Source organism: Rattus norvegicus, chromosome 10 (genome assembly GCF_036323735.1).
Source record: "Rattus norvegicus strain BN/NHsdMcwi chromosome 10, GRCr8, whole genome shotgun sequence".
NCBI classification, from domain to species: Eukaryota; Metazoa; Chordata; class Mammalia; order Rodentia; family Muridae; genus Rattus; species Rattus norvegicus.
In genome coordinates, this window is record NC_086028.1 from 76,782,391 (window position 1) to 76,796,326 (window position 13,936).

At 37.9% G+C, this 13,936-nt stretch overlaps 1 protein-coding gene across 1 annotated transcript; it reads right to left on the bottom strand.

The window, feature by feature from the left end:
* Window positions 1-3,995: 3,995 nt before the first annotated feature.
* Window positions 3,996-4,544, bottom strand: Rps24-ps15 (ribosomal protein S24, pseudogene 15). Its single transcript, XM_039087386.2, has one exon. The coding sequence runs from the start codon at window positions 4,494-4,496 to the stop codon at window positions 4,095-4,097; it is 402 nt and encodes a 133-aa protein (XP_038943314.1). The 5' UTR covers window positions 4,497-4,544; the 3' UTR covers window positions 3,996-4,094.
* Between the last annotated feature and the right edge of the window lie 9,392 nt (window positions 4,545-13,936).

Genomic DNA, 13,936 nt, shown 5'->3' on the forward strand with positions numbered 1-13,936 from the left:
GTGAGCCAGCTCAAACACAAAGTCTCCCAAACCTGTGCATTCTCTCTCTCTCTCTCTCTCTCTCTCTCTCTCTCTCTCTCTCTCTCTCTCTCTCTCTCTTTGTAATTTATTTGTGGATATATAATTAATTCACAACCCATCTATTTTTTAGCTTCATTTAACATAGGTGATACATCTATTTAATGTAAGAGATATTAGGTAGCATGGTCTATTATATTAGGATATAGTACTTATAAATCTTTACAGAAGAACTTTAATAGATGAATGAAAACTTGGTGAATAACTATATATATTATGTCTTAAGATAAAGACCAGTGTTTGAGGCAGACCTTATCAAATTTCGTAGACATAGACTGAACCGGAACCTTACTGTCAGACAAGGTTCAAGAAAATGCAACTCCTTACTTTTTAAACCTGACAGGTAAAGAAAACTTTTATCAGGTGAAATTAAAGGACAAAAAGAATACATTCATTGTGCTGAGGCATTCTTTTGAAGTTTCAACAGTGCTATAATTAAAAGTAGGATTTCTGTAGGCAGTGTGCAGGAAAAAGAGTAGCAAACAGGCTGATTTGCAAGGAAATACCTTTTAAAAGCAAAAATAATTAAGATTAAAGTTACGTAAGAAGTGAAAACCTTACTGCTTTGAAAAGTCAATAGAAAGGTTGACTTCTTTGAGCTTTTGAAATTAGATTTCAAAGGCCAGGGAAAGACACTAATAAAAGAAAAATGTGTGATGAATAGGAATAGCTCTCTCGATATTAGATTTTCAAAAGACAAAACAAGAAACAACATAGAAAACTCCGGCATGGAATTATATTGTTGAAATGGTAAAAATTCTAATATTTGAGGTGGAATTTTCAAACAACAGAAGCCATGTAATTGGCTCAACCTCTGCTTTCAAAGTGATGCCCAGTCTAGTTAGATGAGGCTTTATTTTGCTTTTATTTTAGGCACAGTGCATTGGCTTGAATAAGATTCATTCCCATAGCCTCACACGTTTAAATCCTTGCTCCCCCATTGGTGGAACTGCTTGGGACAGGATAGGTTTGACCTGGTTGGAGGAGGTGTGCCAGTGGTAGGGGAATGTGAGATTGCAAATGGAGTCACACCATTCCATGAGAGCCTCCCTGCCTCCTGCTTGCTGATGTGAGGTCTCACCTGTTCCTGAGGCTCTGCCTCCTCTCATTTATCATGGACTGGAACCCTCTAAAGTCACAAGCCTAACTAGAAGCTTTCTTTTATATGTTTTCTTGGTCAGTATTCTTTGTTATAGTAATAGGAAAGTAACTGAGACAGCAGGATAAGATTTTCAGCAATAATACCACAGAGAAATAATATTGGTTGACTGCCTGGTGTGCACTCTCCATTTATCTGGTCCTCTCTTCTTTCACCTTCTCTTCCCCTCCATTGTCTTTTCCTATCTGCTTCATTGTCTCCTCCACTCCCTTTATTCCCCTCCCCCTTATATTTTTATTTTTGTTTTCTTGAGACAAGAGCTTACTCAGTAGCTCTGACTAGTCTTGAACTCATCATCATCTGTCCTATGTCTTTTCAATTGGGATTACTGATCTAAGCCACCATACTTAGCTCTCCGGTAGCCTTTTGAATGTAGAGTATCACCAAAGTTCATACTCCAAATTGGAAACACCTATCAAGCATGGCCCCCAAAGGGTCATCCTTGTCCATGTAGTGGGTACAACCATCCCCATAAACAGGAGACACCCAGAATGTGGATAATTGTGAAACAGATATTTTTTAAGTGGAAATAACGAAAACTAGATTGTTTCTAATACTCAGAGGTAGTTTCTGTTAGCTAACTCAGTATTTGTTTTCATAGTGTTCTTCAGAAAGGTTTGCTCCCTAAAGCTCAGATAAAAGTATTCTGTCTAAACATCACTTATTCACTTACAATTTAAGAGTTGAAGAGAACACTTTGCCACATTTTTTCATGCACACCTTTTCGTGAGATTATAACATAATTATATTTTCTCTTTAGCTTTTTTTTCCCCTCCAAAACTTCCTCATACAACTCTCTTTTTCCTCTTTCAAATTTATGGCTTCTTTTTCATTAATTATTAATACATGCATATGTGTATGTGTTTATACAAATATATTCCAGATTTAACATGTTCAGTCTGTATAATTATATATATATATATTATTTTTTCACTACATATATATGTTTTCAGAGCTGACCATTGGTACTGGACATTCAATTGGTATGCTCTTCCCTAAAGAAGACAATTTCTCCCACTCTCACTCACCCTTCCTTAGCTGTCTATAATTCTTTGTGTGGGGTGCAGCCTGATAGGCTTTCTTGAGTCCACTTTAGTTCTTTCGGATGTTATCCTTCTGTAGCTCATGCATAGACTGACAATTACGTCATAATGCTAAGGCTCTACAGGGGTAGCTTCTCTGACATTCCTTGGGGACACAATCTCACAGTTAACTCCCAGATACTCATATACAGTCTTTCTGCCCTCTCTTTGGCAATGTTCCATGAGTCTTAGGAATGGATATTGTTTTGTAGTTGTATCAGTCAGGAATGGGCTCCACAACTCTGAATTTTGACTGCTTTTATTTTCTGTAATCTCTGAGTACTTCAGGAGGTTTCCTTGATGAGAGGTGAGGACCACACATACCTGTTATTATTCAAGTTGATTATGTTAATGGCTAATGTTAATTTTAAAGTGTTCTATACATCATACTCTTTAATGTATTTTTAAATATTTTCTTCTCTTTTGTAATATCTATTTATGTTTGGAGGATATTAATTATCTGCCTATAGCAATGCCTTTTAAACATTTTTGCTCAATCATTTCTAAATTTATTTTTAGTGGTTATTGAGTAAAAATTCTTTAGACATTAATTTTTGATGAATTTTTTTCCTTTAAAATCTGCTTTTGTGTGGTTGACCATAGTCTCAAACCTACTAAACATTTCTATATTAGGTGTTGGACTTTATGTAATGTCATTATAATTACAGTTATTTACTTTTATTTATGAATGTATTTATTACACATATGTTCAATTAATAAAAGCTTAAAATGTCCTCAAATCTTAGGAAACAGTTTTTGAAAGAAATGTATTCTTTCTTTTCCAACTCTTTCTTTCTTCAAAGTTGTCAGAAATAGTTAAAATGTTGGTTAATCCAATATTTATTTTTTCTAAGTTTTACATGGAAATTTATTCACACATTTATAAAAACGACAATATGCGATACAAGTGATTGTTTTTTCTTTACTTTGAAAATTAATCATAAATCTCAATATATATGGTATAGAATGTGGATCACATTCCCTGTGTAACTACATAGCATTTCACAATTGGAATGTAACACAGAGCTTAATAATTAAATTCCAGCTGTATTATATGACATAGCTACAATCTTGAAAGCTATGTTGCTTACATTTGGCTTTATGAAGTTATTATTTTCAGGGTATGTTGATTTCTAATTTGGTTATATATGTGGCTATCTTTAACTCGGGACCTTGACGTTAGACTTTCTATGCCAAGTAGGATGCATATTTGAAAATTTGAAATCTATTGCTTATTTGCTTCATGGAATCAGAGAAGAAACTTCAATCCCTCCAGTGTCCTCACATTTGGTCACCTTGGAGTAGTGCTAAGAAGATTGCCAATTGGTGAATGATAAACTTCATATAATTATTGGTTTAACTTGTTACTTGTATAAATCCTTTATAATTAATCATCTGACCAACAGTATCAGGTATATATTGCAGCCATCATGGTGTAGACAAATGAGCTAGCTTAAAAGGAGTAAGGTTTCTTCAACTACAGGTTATGGTCTTGCCTAGTGACTACTAACCAGCTATGATGCAGACGCTGCTAAGTGGTCAAAAGCTGTTGTCGGTCTTGACAGCACTGCCTCCCACTGAGAAGCACATAAGATTTGATAAATAGACTGACTTAATTCTGCTCTTGCTTTCATACACCAGAAAACTTTCCTCGCCACCACATTATTTATTGGATATTTTTATTTATATTTCTTTTTTTTTTTGCAGAAGCTTTTTTAGTTTATTTTACCCTCAGAAATTTGCATATCACAGCAGAACATCAAGTCACCATAGAACTACTCCTTTGGCTTTTTGCCAGCACCAACATTGGCCTTTGCAGTCCCCCTGACCTTCTTCATTCTGTTCTTTTGTTCTTTTCGCTGTTTGCGGGAGGTCTTTTTCTTCTCATAAAGGCCATGTCTCGCAAGTCTGTGTTTAGGCTCATTCTTCTTTGCATAATCTAAAGAATCATAGATCATGCCAAAGCCAGTTGTCTTGCCTCCACCAAAGTGGGTTCTGAATCCAAATACAAAGATGACATCTGGTGTGGTTTTGTACATCTTGGCCAGCTTTTCCCGAATTTCTGTCTTTGGTACTGTGGCCTTCCCAGGATGAAGGACATCAATGACCATCTGTTTCCTCTGAAGCAGACGGTTTGTCATGAACTTCCTGGTCCGGATGGTTACCGTGTCATTCATGATGGCTACGGTGCCCGAGCTGTAAAGGAGGAAAAGAGCTTATTTACATTTCAAATAATATTCCCTTTCCTAGTTTCCCATCCATAAACCCCCTATCAAATATTCCTCCTCTTTCTATTATTCCCCAACCCATTGATCCACCCTGTCTATTCTCCCTGCCCTGACATTCCCCTATACTAGAGGGTCCAGCCTTGACAAGACCAAGGGCTTCTCTTCCAACTTTTGCCCAACAAGGCCATCCTCTGCTACATATGCAGCTGAAGAGATGGGTCTGTCCATGTGTACTTTTTGGGTAGTGGTTTAGTCCTTGGGAGCTCTAGTTGGTTGATATTGGTCTTATGGTGTTGCAAGCTCCTTCAGTTCTTTCAATGCTTTCTCTAACTCCTCCAATGGGGACCCCATCCTCAGTTCAGTGGTTGGCTGCGAGCATCTGCCTCTGTATTTGTCATGATCTGGCAGAACCGCTCAGGAGACAGGTATATCAGGCTCCTGTCAGCATGTACTTCTTGGCATCAGCAATATTGTCTGGGTTTGGTGGATGTATGCATACGGGTTGGATCCCCAGGAAGGACAGGCTCTGAATAGCCATTCATCAGTCTCTGCTCCCAACTTTGCCTCCATATCTCCTGCTATGTATATTTTTGTTCCCCCTTCTAAGAAGGACTGAAGCATCTGCACTTTGGTCATCCTTCTTCCTGAGCTTCTTGTGGTCTGTGGATTGTATGTTGGGTAATCTGAGCTAATATACGCTTATCAGTGAGTGCATACCATGTCTGGTTTTGTTTTGTTTTGATTTTTTTTTTTTTGTGATTGGTTACCTCACTCAGGATATTTTCTAGTTCCATCCCTTTGCTTATGAATTTCATGAAGTCATTCTTTTCTTTTTTTTCTAATTCAAAATGTCTTTATAAGTGGTTATTTCTCCCCCTACTTCTTTTTTTAATTGGATACATTTCTTTATTTACATTTCAAATGGTATTCCCTTTCCTGGTTTCCTGTCCATAAGCCCCCCATCCACCCCCTTGTTACCCCCTCATATTCCCCTGCACTGGGGGTCCAACCTTGGCTGGACCAAGGGCTTCTCCTTCCGCTGGTGTCAAACAAGGCCATCCTCTGCTACATATGCAGTTGGAGCCATGGGTCAGTCCATGTACAGTCTTTGGGTAGTGGTTTAGTCCCTGGAAGCTTTGGTTGGTTGGCATTGTTTTTCTTACGGGGTTACAAGTTCCTTCAGCTCTTTCAATTCTTCCTCTATTTCCTCCAACTGGGGTCCCATTCTCAGTTCAGTGATTTTCTGCTAGTGTTCGCCTCTGTATTTGATACGCTCTGCTTGTGTCTCTCAGGAGAGATCTATATTCAGTTCCTGTCAGCATGCATTTCTTAGCTTCATAAATCTTATCTAGTTTTGGTGACTGTATAGATATGGGCCACATTTGGGGTAGGCTCTGAATGGCCATTCCTTCAGTCTCTGCTCTTAACTTTGCCTCCACATCCCCTCCAATGGATATTTTATTTGATATTAAAATGGCTACTCCAGCTTGTTTCTTCATACCATTTGCTTGGATAGTTGTTTTCCAGCCTTTTACTCTGAGGTAGTGTCTGTCTTTGTCTCTGAGGTGTGTTTCCTGTATGCAGCAAAATGCTGGGTCCTCTTTACATATCCAGTCTGGTAGTCTATGTCTTTTTATTGGGGAATTGAGTTCATTGATGTTGAGAGATATTAAGGGATAGTGATTGATGTTCCCTGTTATTTTCGTATTTTGAGGTGGAATTGTTTGTGTGTCTGTCTTCTTTTGGTTTTGTTGCAAGGAGATAGCTTTCTTGCTTTTTCATTGTTTTCAATAGTTGAGTACTTCATTGTGTAGATGTACCACATTTTCTGTATCCATTACTATGTTGAAGGACATCTGGGTTCTTTCCAGCTTCTGGTTACTATAAATAAGGTTGATATGAACATAGTGGAGCATGTGTCTTGTTATATGTTGGAGCATCTTTTGGGTTTATACCCAAGAGTGTTATAGCTAGGTCCTCGGGTAGTACTATGCCCAATTTTCTGAAGAATCTACAGACTGATTTCCAGAATGGTTGTACCAATTTGTAATTCCAGCAATGGAGGAGTGTTCCCTCTTTCTCCACATATTCGCCAGCATCTGTTGCCACCTGGGATTTTTATCGTAGCCATTCTGACTGGTATGAGGTAGAATCTCAGGACTGTTTTGATTTGCATTTCCCTGATGTCTAAGGATGTTGAACATTCCTTTAAGTACTTCTGAGCCATTCGATATTCCTCAGCTGAGAATTCTTTGTTTAGGTCTGCACCCCTTAAAAAAAAGAAAAGGAGAAACTCTTCAGTATTTTTAAGCCTCTTGTTATATTATGGTATCCTGTGTTTCACAGACCAAGAGAAGTTATGTAGCTCAGTCCAGAAGCACTACAGGAGCTTGGAAATATTAAGTGCAGACTGAAAGGAGAGTATGCTAAATTGATATAACATTAGACATGAATACTTGAGGAAATGATGCTTTTGTATTATCTGTATGCCATACCATGTCTCTAATGGTGAAATAATTTACTTAATTTAATCTTTGTGAGTTTGCTGACAGGAAGAAATATCATTTGTAAACAGATAGGGAAAACAAAAATAATTGACATTTTTTTCTTCCAAAATGAGATTGAAAAATGTTTTCACAAGACAATTCATGAAAGAGGCAATCTCTGATCAAAATGTATATTCAAAAAAATGTTCAATGTTGTTATTTACTAGAAGTACAAATTAAAACCACTATTATGTATGATTATGAAGCCACCAGATTATTAATAGGGGTGGGATTCCAAAGGAACTTTGTGTATGGTGACTGGAAAATTGTACTACATTGGAAAACTGTTGAGCGGTTTCTTATAATACTTAATAAATGTGTCTCCAGTAACACAAAATGCTTAGGCAGATATCCAAGATAAATCAGTGCTCATGTCTAGAAAACAACAGTGCAGAATGTGCATCATTCTACTGTTCATATTAGCCAAAATCTGAAACTGACCCAGATGGCCATTAACTGAGAATGAGGAAGGCAGACATAGAACATTTACACCACCTGGCAAGAAAATGAGTAGGCTAGCCATCTCAGCCAGGTGGGGAAGTCTCATTGTGTTCAGAGACAAGATAAACAGATACAAAGGAAGGGCATGTGTTACTACTTGCAATATTTAATTTTATAGAGAACCTTTACAAAGGCGGTGTGAAAAAAACGGTAATAAAGGCTGGAGACACGGTTCAACAGGTTAAGGCTGTTTGCTGCAGTGGCTGATAAACTGGTTTAAACCCTGGAACCCACATGATGTAGGGAGAAAATAAATACCTAGAAACTACTCTGATACCCATAGCAGCACTATGGCACATGTGTGTGCAAACACACATGAAAAAATCAATGCAAAAATGAATAATAAAACCATGTGTTTTATAAATGTAGGTGTAAATTTTTTCCATCAAATTCTGAAGCAACAGAAAAATTAATCAATCATGCTTAAGAATTAATTCAACAATTAGACAGTAGAATCAGCTGAAACTGATTTTGGTAATGTGCATGTGGTAATGTGAACATGATATTTATTATCAATGAATGGGCAGTGTATGCTATCAATGTTAAATGTCCTAATAGAAGTTTAAAAAGAAGCATAAAAATATATTGTGATTGAAGCCACTCACAAGTTACTCAAGACATGACCTGATCTTGTGAGAAACTTCTGGGTGATGAAACAGTTTTATAGATTTGGAAGAGGATAGTATGAACAAATACCTTTGAGAGGTTTTACTCTTGAAAACGATTTACCCTTAAAATACCACTGAGCATACCATAGGCTATTATTGTTAATGAAGTACTGCTTCCTTTCATCAGAATATAAATTAAAGCTGAGGTATTAGAAATTTAACTGATTTCAAAAGATAGGCCTAGTATGTTTACCATTCTAGGTGAGAGCATGAACCTGGGACAGCAGGTCTATAAATGAGGTGGACTAAAGTCTCATGCAGTAGCTAACTTTATTCAGAGCATCAGGCAATTACTCTGATGGTTAAGAAGAAGCACCTACCTAAAGACTATACATGGACTGACCCTGGACTCTGACCCCATAGGTAGCAATGAATATCCTAGTAACAGCACCAGTGGAAGGGGAAGCCCTGGGTCCTGCTAAGACTGAACCCCCAGTGAACTAGACTATGGGGGGGAGGGCGGCAATGGGGGGAGGGTTGGGAGGGGAACACCCATAAGGAAGGGGAGGTGGGAGGGGGATGTTTGCCCGGAAACCGGGAAAGGGAATAACACTCGAAATGTATATAAGAAATACTCAAGTTAATAAAAAAAAAAGAAGAAGAAGCACCTGAATGAAGTATACAATCTCAAGAACAAGCCACAGGCGGCAAAACCATGTTTGTTTGTTTTGTAATAGAGGCACATAAATAACAACAATTCACGTAAACTCATATATCCACTGTAGCCAGGAAAAGCACAAGCTATATTCCAAGAACAGTCCTGTGTCTTGAAGAAAATAAGGTTCACAAAACTCTTGTCTTGTTTTCTCCCAAGTCTTCAGAATTCTCACATGACCCCATTCTTGGATTGTGTTCCAACACTCACGCATGAACAATATTTTTATTTTAAAAATGTATTTTTATAATTAAAAACATATTATTTGTTTCTGTGTTCCCCTTTTTCATGCTAAGAACTGGATATAGTCTTAAGACATACATTTTACATTGCCTTAAGAAATATGCTTCAACTTGTTCATGAAAATATCTGTTTTCCATATCTGTTGTTATTATTAGAAGTACAGTATTAACTGATGTGCTATTCAGACATGATATATGAGATTCTTAAAGCCTTTGCAAGATAATAACTTTTACCATAGATCCATTGACATAAGGTAATATTTTCAGATAATAAACACCACTTCTATTCTTGGAATGAATTCACTAGATCACAGTGTTTTATTGTTTTAATTAATTTCTGGCTTTATTTGGATGATTTTTTATTTTGTGAGATTTGTGTGCAAATATTTTGGCATGTACATATTTATAAAGTACAGAGTTTTGTCACTTGTGTGAGGATGTGTGTGAAACGGGGATTTGTAGTTCTGTCTTGCATAGTTTTTATTACCAATACTCTATTTTCTCAGCAGCATGAATTAGAAAGCCATTCATTTCTAAATGTTTACATAGCCTGAAAATGTCTCTCAAAACCTCGCAGAGAAGCATGCATGGCCATGACAGATTCCCTGTGGTATCCCAAACAAAGGATGTTTTTTATTTTCTTTGACTTAAGGTAGATGTACTGTTAATAGTTCTTTGTTTTATCTCTACTTTTCTTTCATTCTCTTTTAAACTATCACATACATTTCTGATACAAATTCTGTATCTCTCTAGACATATCTCTCCCAATGAATTTTACATTTCATCATAGACAGTTATAAATTAAGGTTAGTCTTTAAAAAATAATCATGGGACACATGTTAACTCATTAATTAATATATTTACATATGTATACTCCCATGCTTTCAAGATATTTCTTTCTCAAATACGTTTTGTTGATTTTTTTTCTTAAGGTATGATCAGGATTGGCTTAAATATATGATAATGCAAGCTTCAAATTTTTCTCTTTTGTTTTTAGGATGTTCCAATTTATAAAACATAAATCCTAGTATTACAGCATGATACTTGGAATGTGTTTAATATTAAAGAAACAAATTTATTGTTGGAAACTTGTATTTAATTTTATTATTTTTTCTTTTTAAAATTAATTATTTAGTTTCTTTGCATCCCTATTATAGCTTTTCTCTCTTCCTTTTCTCCCAGTCCTCCCTCTCCCCTCCCCCACCCACCCCTTCTTCCCTGCACCTCAGAAAAGGGGAGGCCTTTTCTGATGGTTATCAGCAAGCCTTAGCAAATCAAGTCACATAGGCACATCTTCCACTGAGGCTAGACAAGGCAGCCCAGCTAGGGGAAAGGGATGCAAAGGTAGGCTATGCTGTATGTGGTCTTAGAATTAGGAAACTTCTACAAGACTCCCTGAGTACCTCCTGATACTTGGCTGTGGGTCTCTGCATCTGTTATCATTAATTGCTGGATGAAGCCTCTTAGGTAACAGTTATGTTAGACTCCTGTCTACAAGCATAACAGAGTATCACTAATAGTGTCAAGGATTGGCTTTCTTACATGGGATAGATGTGTCTCAAGTTGGGCTAGTGATTTATTGGCCAGTCCCTTAGTCTCTGTCCCATCTTTATCACTGTGCATCTTGTAGGCAGGACAAATTTTGGATTGAAGGTTTTGCAAATGGGTTGCTATTTTCCTGTCTCCATTGGTAGTACTGCCTGGCTACAGGAGGTGGTCATTTCAGTCTTCATGTCCTCCACTAGTAGGAATCTCAGCTAGGGTCACCTAGATAGACTCCCCAGAACCTCCCTCATCCCAGGTCTCCAGTTACTCCCAGAGATGCCCTCCCCCAATTATCATTCTCACTGCCAGCGTTCTACCACATCCCTTCTCCAGACACCTGATTCCAATTTCTGTTCCCCTCCTCACTACCTTTCCTGTCCAGTTCTCTCCCTCCATCCACTTCCATTTCTCTTGTGAATGAGATTCAAGCCTCCTCCCTTGGACCCTCCTTCTGTGGAGTGTAGCATGGCTTCCCTGTACTTCCTGGTTAACGTTCACTCATAAGTGAGTCTGTACCATGCCATCCTTCTGGATTTGGGTTGCTTCACGCAGGGTGATATTTTCTAGCTCCATCCATTTGCTTGCAAATTTCGTGATTGTCTTTGTTTTTAATAGCAAAATATTATTCCATTGTTTAGATGTACCACATTTTCTTTTTATATTCCCTCAGTTGAGGCACATCTAAGTCGTTTCTAGTTTCTGGCTATTATGAATATAGTTGAGCGAATGGTTGGTGATATACTGGGGAATCTTTGGTGGAAAAGTGGGGAATAGAACTGAGTAAGCTGGAGATGTTGAAGGAAACTACAAGAGAATCAACTAACCTGGGCCCATGGGGATCACGAAGGCTGAACCACCAACCAAAGAGCATGCAAGGGCTGAACCCAGGCTCTGGTCCCCTACACACATTTGTAGCAGATATTCAGCTTGGTCATTATGTAAGTCCACTAACAATTGGAGCAGGAGCTCTCTCTTACTGTGTTGCCTGTTATTGGGTTCCCTTCCCCTATTTGGACTGCCTGATTGGGCTTCAGTAGGAGAGAATGTGCTTAGGACTACTGAGACTGGATGCCCCAGGGTGGGTAGTACTCAAGGGTGGGGTTCCCATGTCTGAGGAGAAGGGGAGGAATAATTGGGAGATTTTTAATGGTGAGATTGAGAGAAGAGGGATGTGGGTGGCATGATCAGGATGTAATGTAAATTAATAATAATAATAACAATAATAATAATGAATTAGGTAACTTCTGTCTTATTTCTTTAACTGAGTATCCACACCAGAATTAAGCGGGCTAAGCTTCTAACTAAATTATAGTGTCAAAGTGTTGCTGGAGATCCATATGCTCTGATTTCAGGCTATGCCACATCAAGTAATATAGTTACACGGCAATATATGACAGAATAGCAGATGGATAATCTATTAGCGGGAACATCAGAGACCAAAATACAAGTGCCAAGGGTGTACTGGTGCCAATCCTACGGCAAAATTAATGCTGGAGAAATATAACTTTAGTTTTTTTTTTTTCTCAGCCACAGTGCCAGGGATAACACAAGGAAAACATTAATATCCAAAAGGTGAATAAAGTCTAAAATCAATTCTTGAGTGAATGTCAAGAGACAGTGCTGTGTATGGATGTCATTAGTAACCCCAAAATAATGAGGTTCAAGTTACATGCCCACTCATAAGGAAAGAAGAATGAGTGATACTGTTGATTAAGGAGAGGAGAGAGAGAGGAAACGCTTTAGTTGGCATATACTTTCCGTAAAAGGACAAAGGATCTGAACTTGGTCCACAGGACCCGTGTAAAATCCTGGGTGTGGCAATACGCACCCGTAATCCTGTCTCTGGGAGAACACAGACACATCTCCCAGGCTTGCTAGCCAGCCAACCCCATCTACTTGGCAAGCTCTAGGTTACAAAGAGACCTTGTCTCACAACCAGAAGTGAACAGCACCTGAGAATATATGCCTGAATATGAATTCTGGCCTCTACATATGTGTGCACACACATGCTACACGCACCCAACCCCACATAGTACACTTACACCCCAACAGACAAATATGTAACACACAGAATAAATGAATGATAATTCACGAGACGAAACAAGTGGAGAGTTATTCAGCTCCAGAATCAGACAGAGTTTGGTACAAATCTATTCCTGTCCTTTTCTGACAGTGAATCCGCACTCCAGATAACGCCAGTTTATGTAATTTGCTGTTATCTGCTCCCCAAAAATTTAATTGTGTGAACTTGACATAGAAGTTCATCTTAATAATCCATGTTAATAAATGACAAATCACTGGTAGGTTTAATATCCTACTAAGAATGTGATTGTTGAGGGGAGGGTGGCAATGGGGGGAGGATGGGGAGGGGAACACCCATAAAGAAGGGGAGGGGGAGGGATTAGGGGGATGTTGGCCCATAAACCGGGAAAGGGAATAACACTCGAAATTGTAAATAAGAAATACTCAAGTTAAAATAAATAAATAAATAAAAGAAATGTAAATAAGAAATACTCAAGTTAATAAAGATGGAAAAAAGAATAAACAAATTTATATTGGAAGGTGTGAAGACTGTAGGTTAGAATTCTGACACCACCCCCTTAAATAGCATCAGGTCACCTTGGATTGATAGATTATGTAAATTTTTCTTATAGAATCTCTACCGTTTGATACGTATCATAAAATCACTCTTGTAGATGTGTTTCATTGCACATTTAAAAAATATCGAATTTTAAAGTTTGAAGGAGTCTCAAGTTGACAGCAACACGAAGTAGAAGCTCCACAATTTCCAAATGCCCCTGGATTCCATCCTGCAGCACAAATGTCATCCCATCATCAGCATCACCCGCTGGAGAGGAGCTTTCCTCCAATGAAATAGTGTCATCCCTCCAAGTTACAGATTAGCATACGATTGATTCTTAGTGCTACACATTCCGTGAACTTTGTCAAATCTATAATCGCATGCTTCCGTTACTATAATCTTTCATGGAATAATTTTACTGCAACAAACATCTACCCTGCTCTCCCAATTTGTTATTGGAAGTCAATGTCATTTTGCTCCTATAAGAATTTTGCTTTCCTACAAATGGCATCCACTTAAAGTGGGGCTTATGAGGCCCTTATGTTGGCTTCTTTTGTTTAGGAATACACATTAGCTTTCCCCCATGTCTTCTCATGACTTGATAACTCAGTTCTTTTTTTTTTTTTTTTTTTTTTTGGTTCTTTTTTTCGG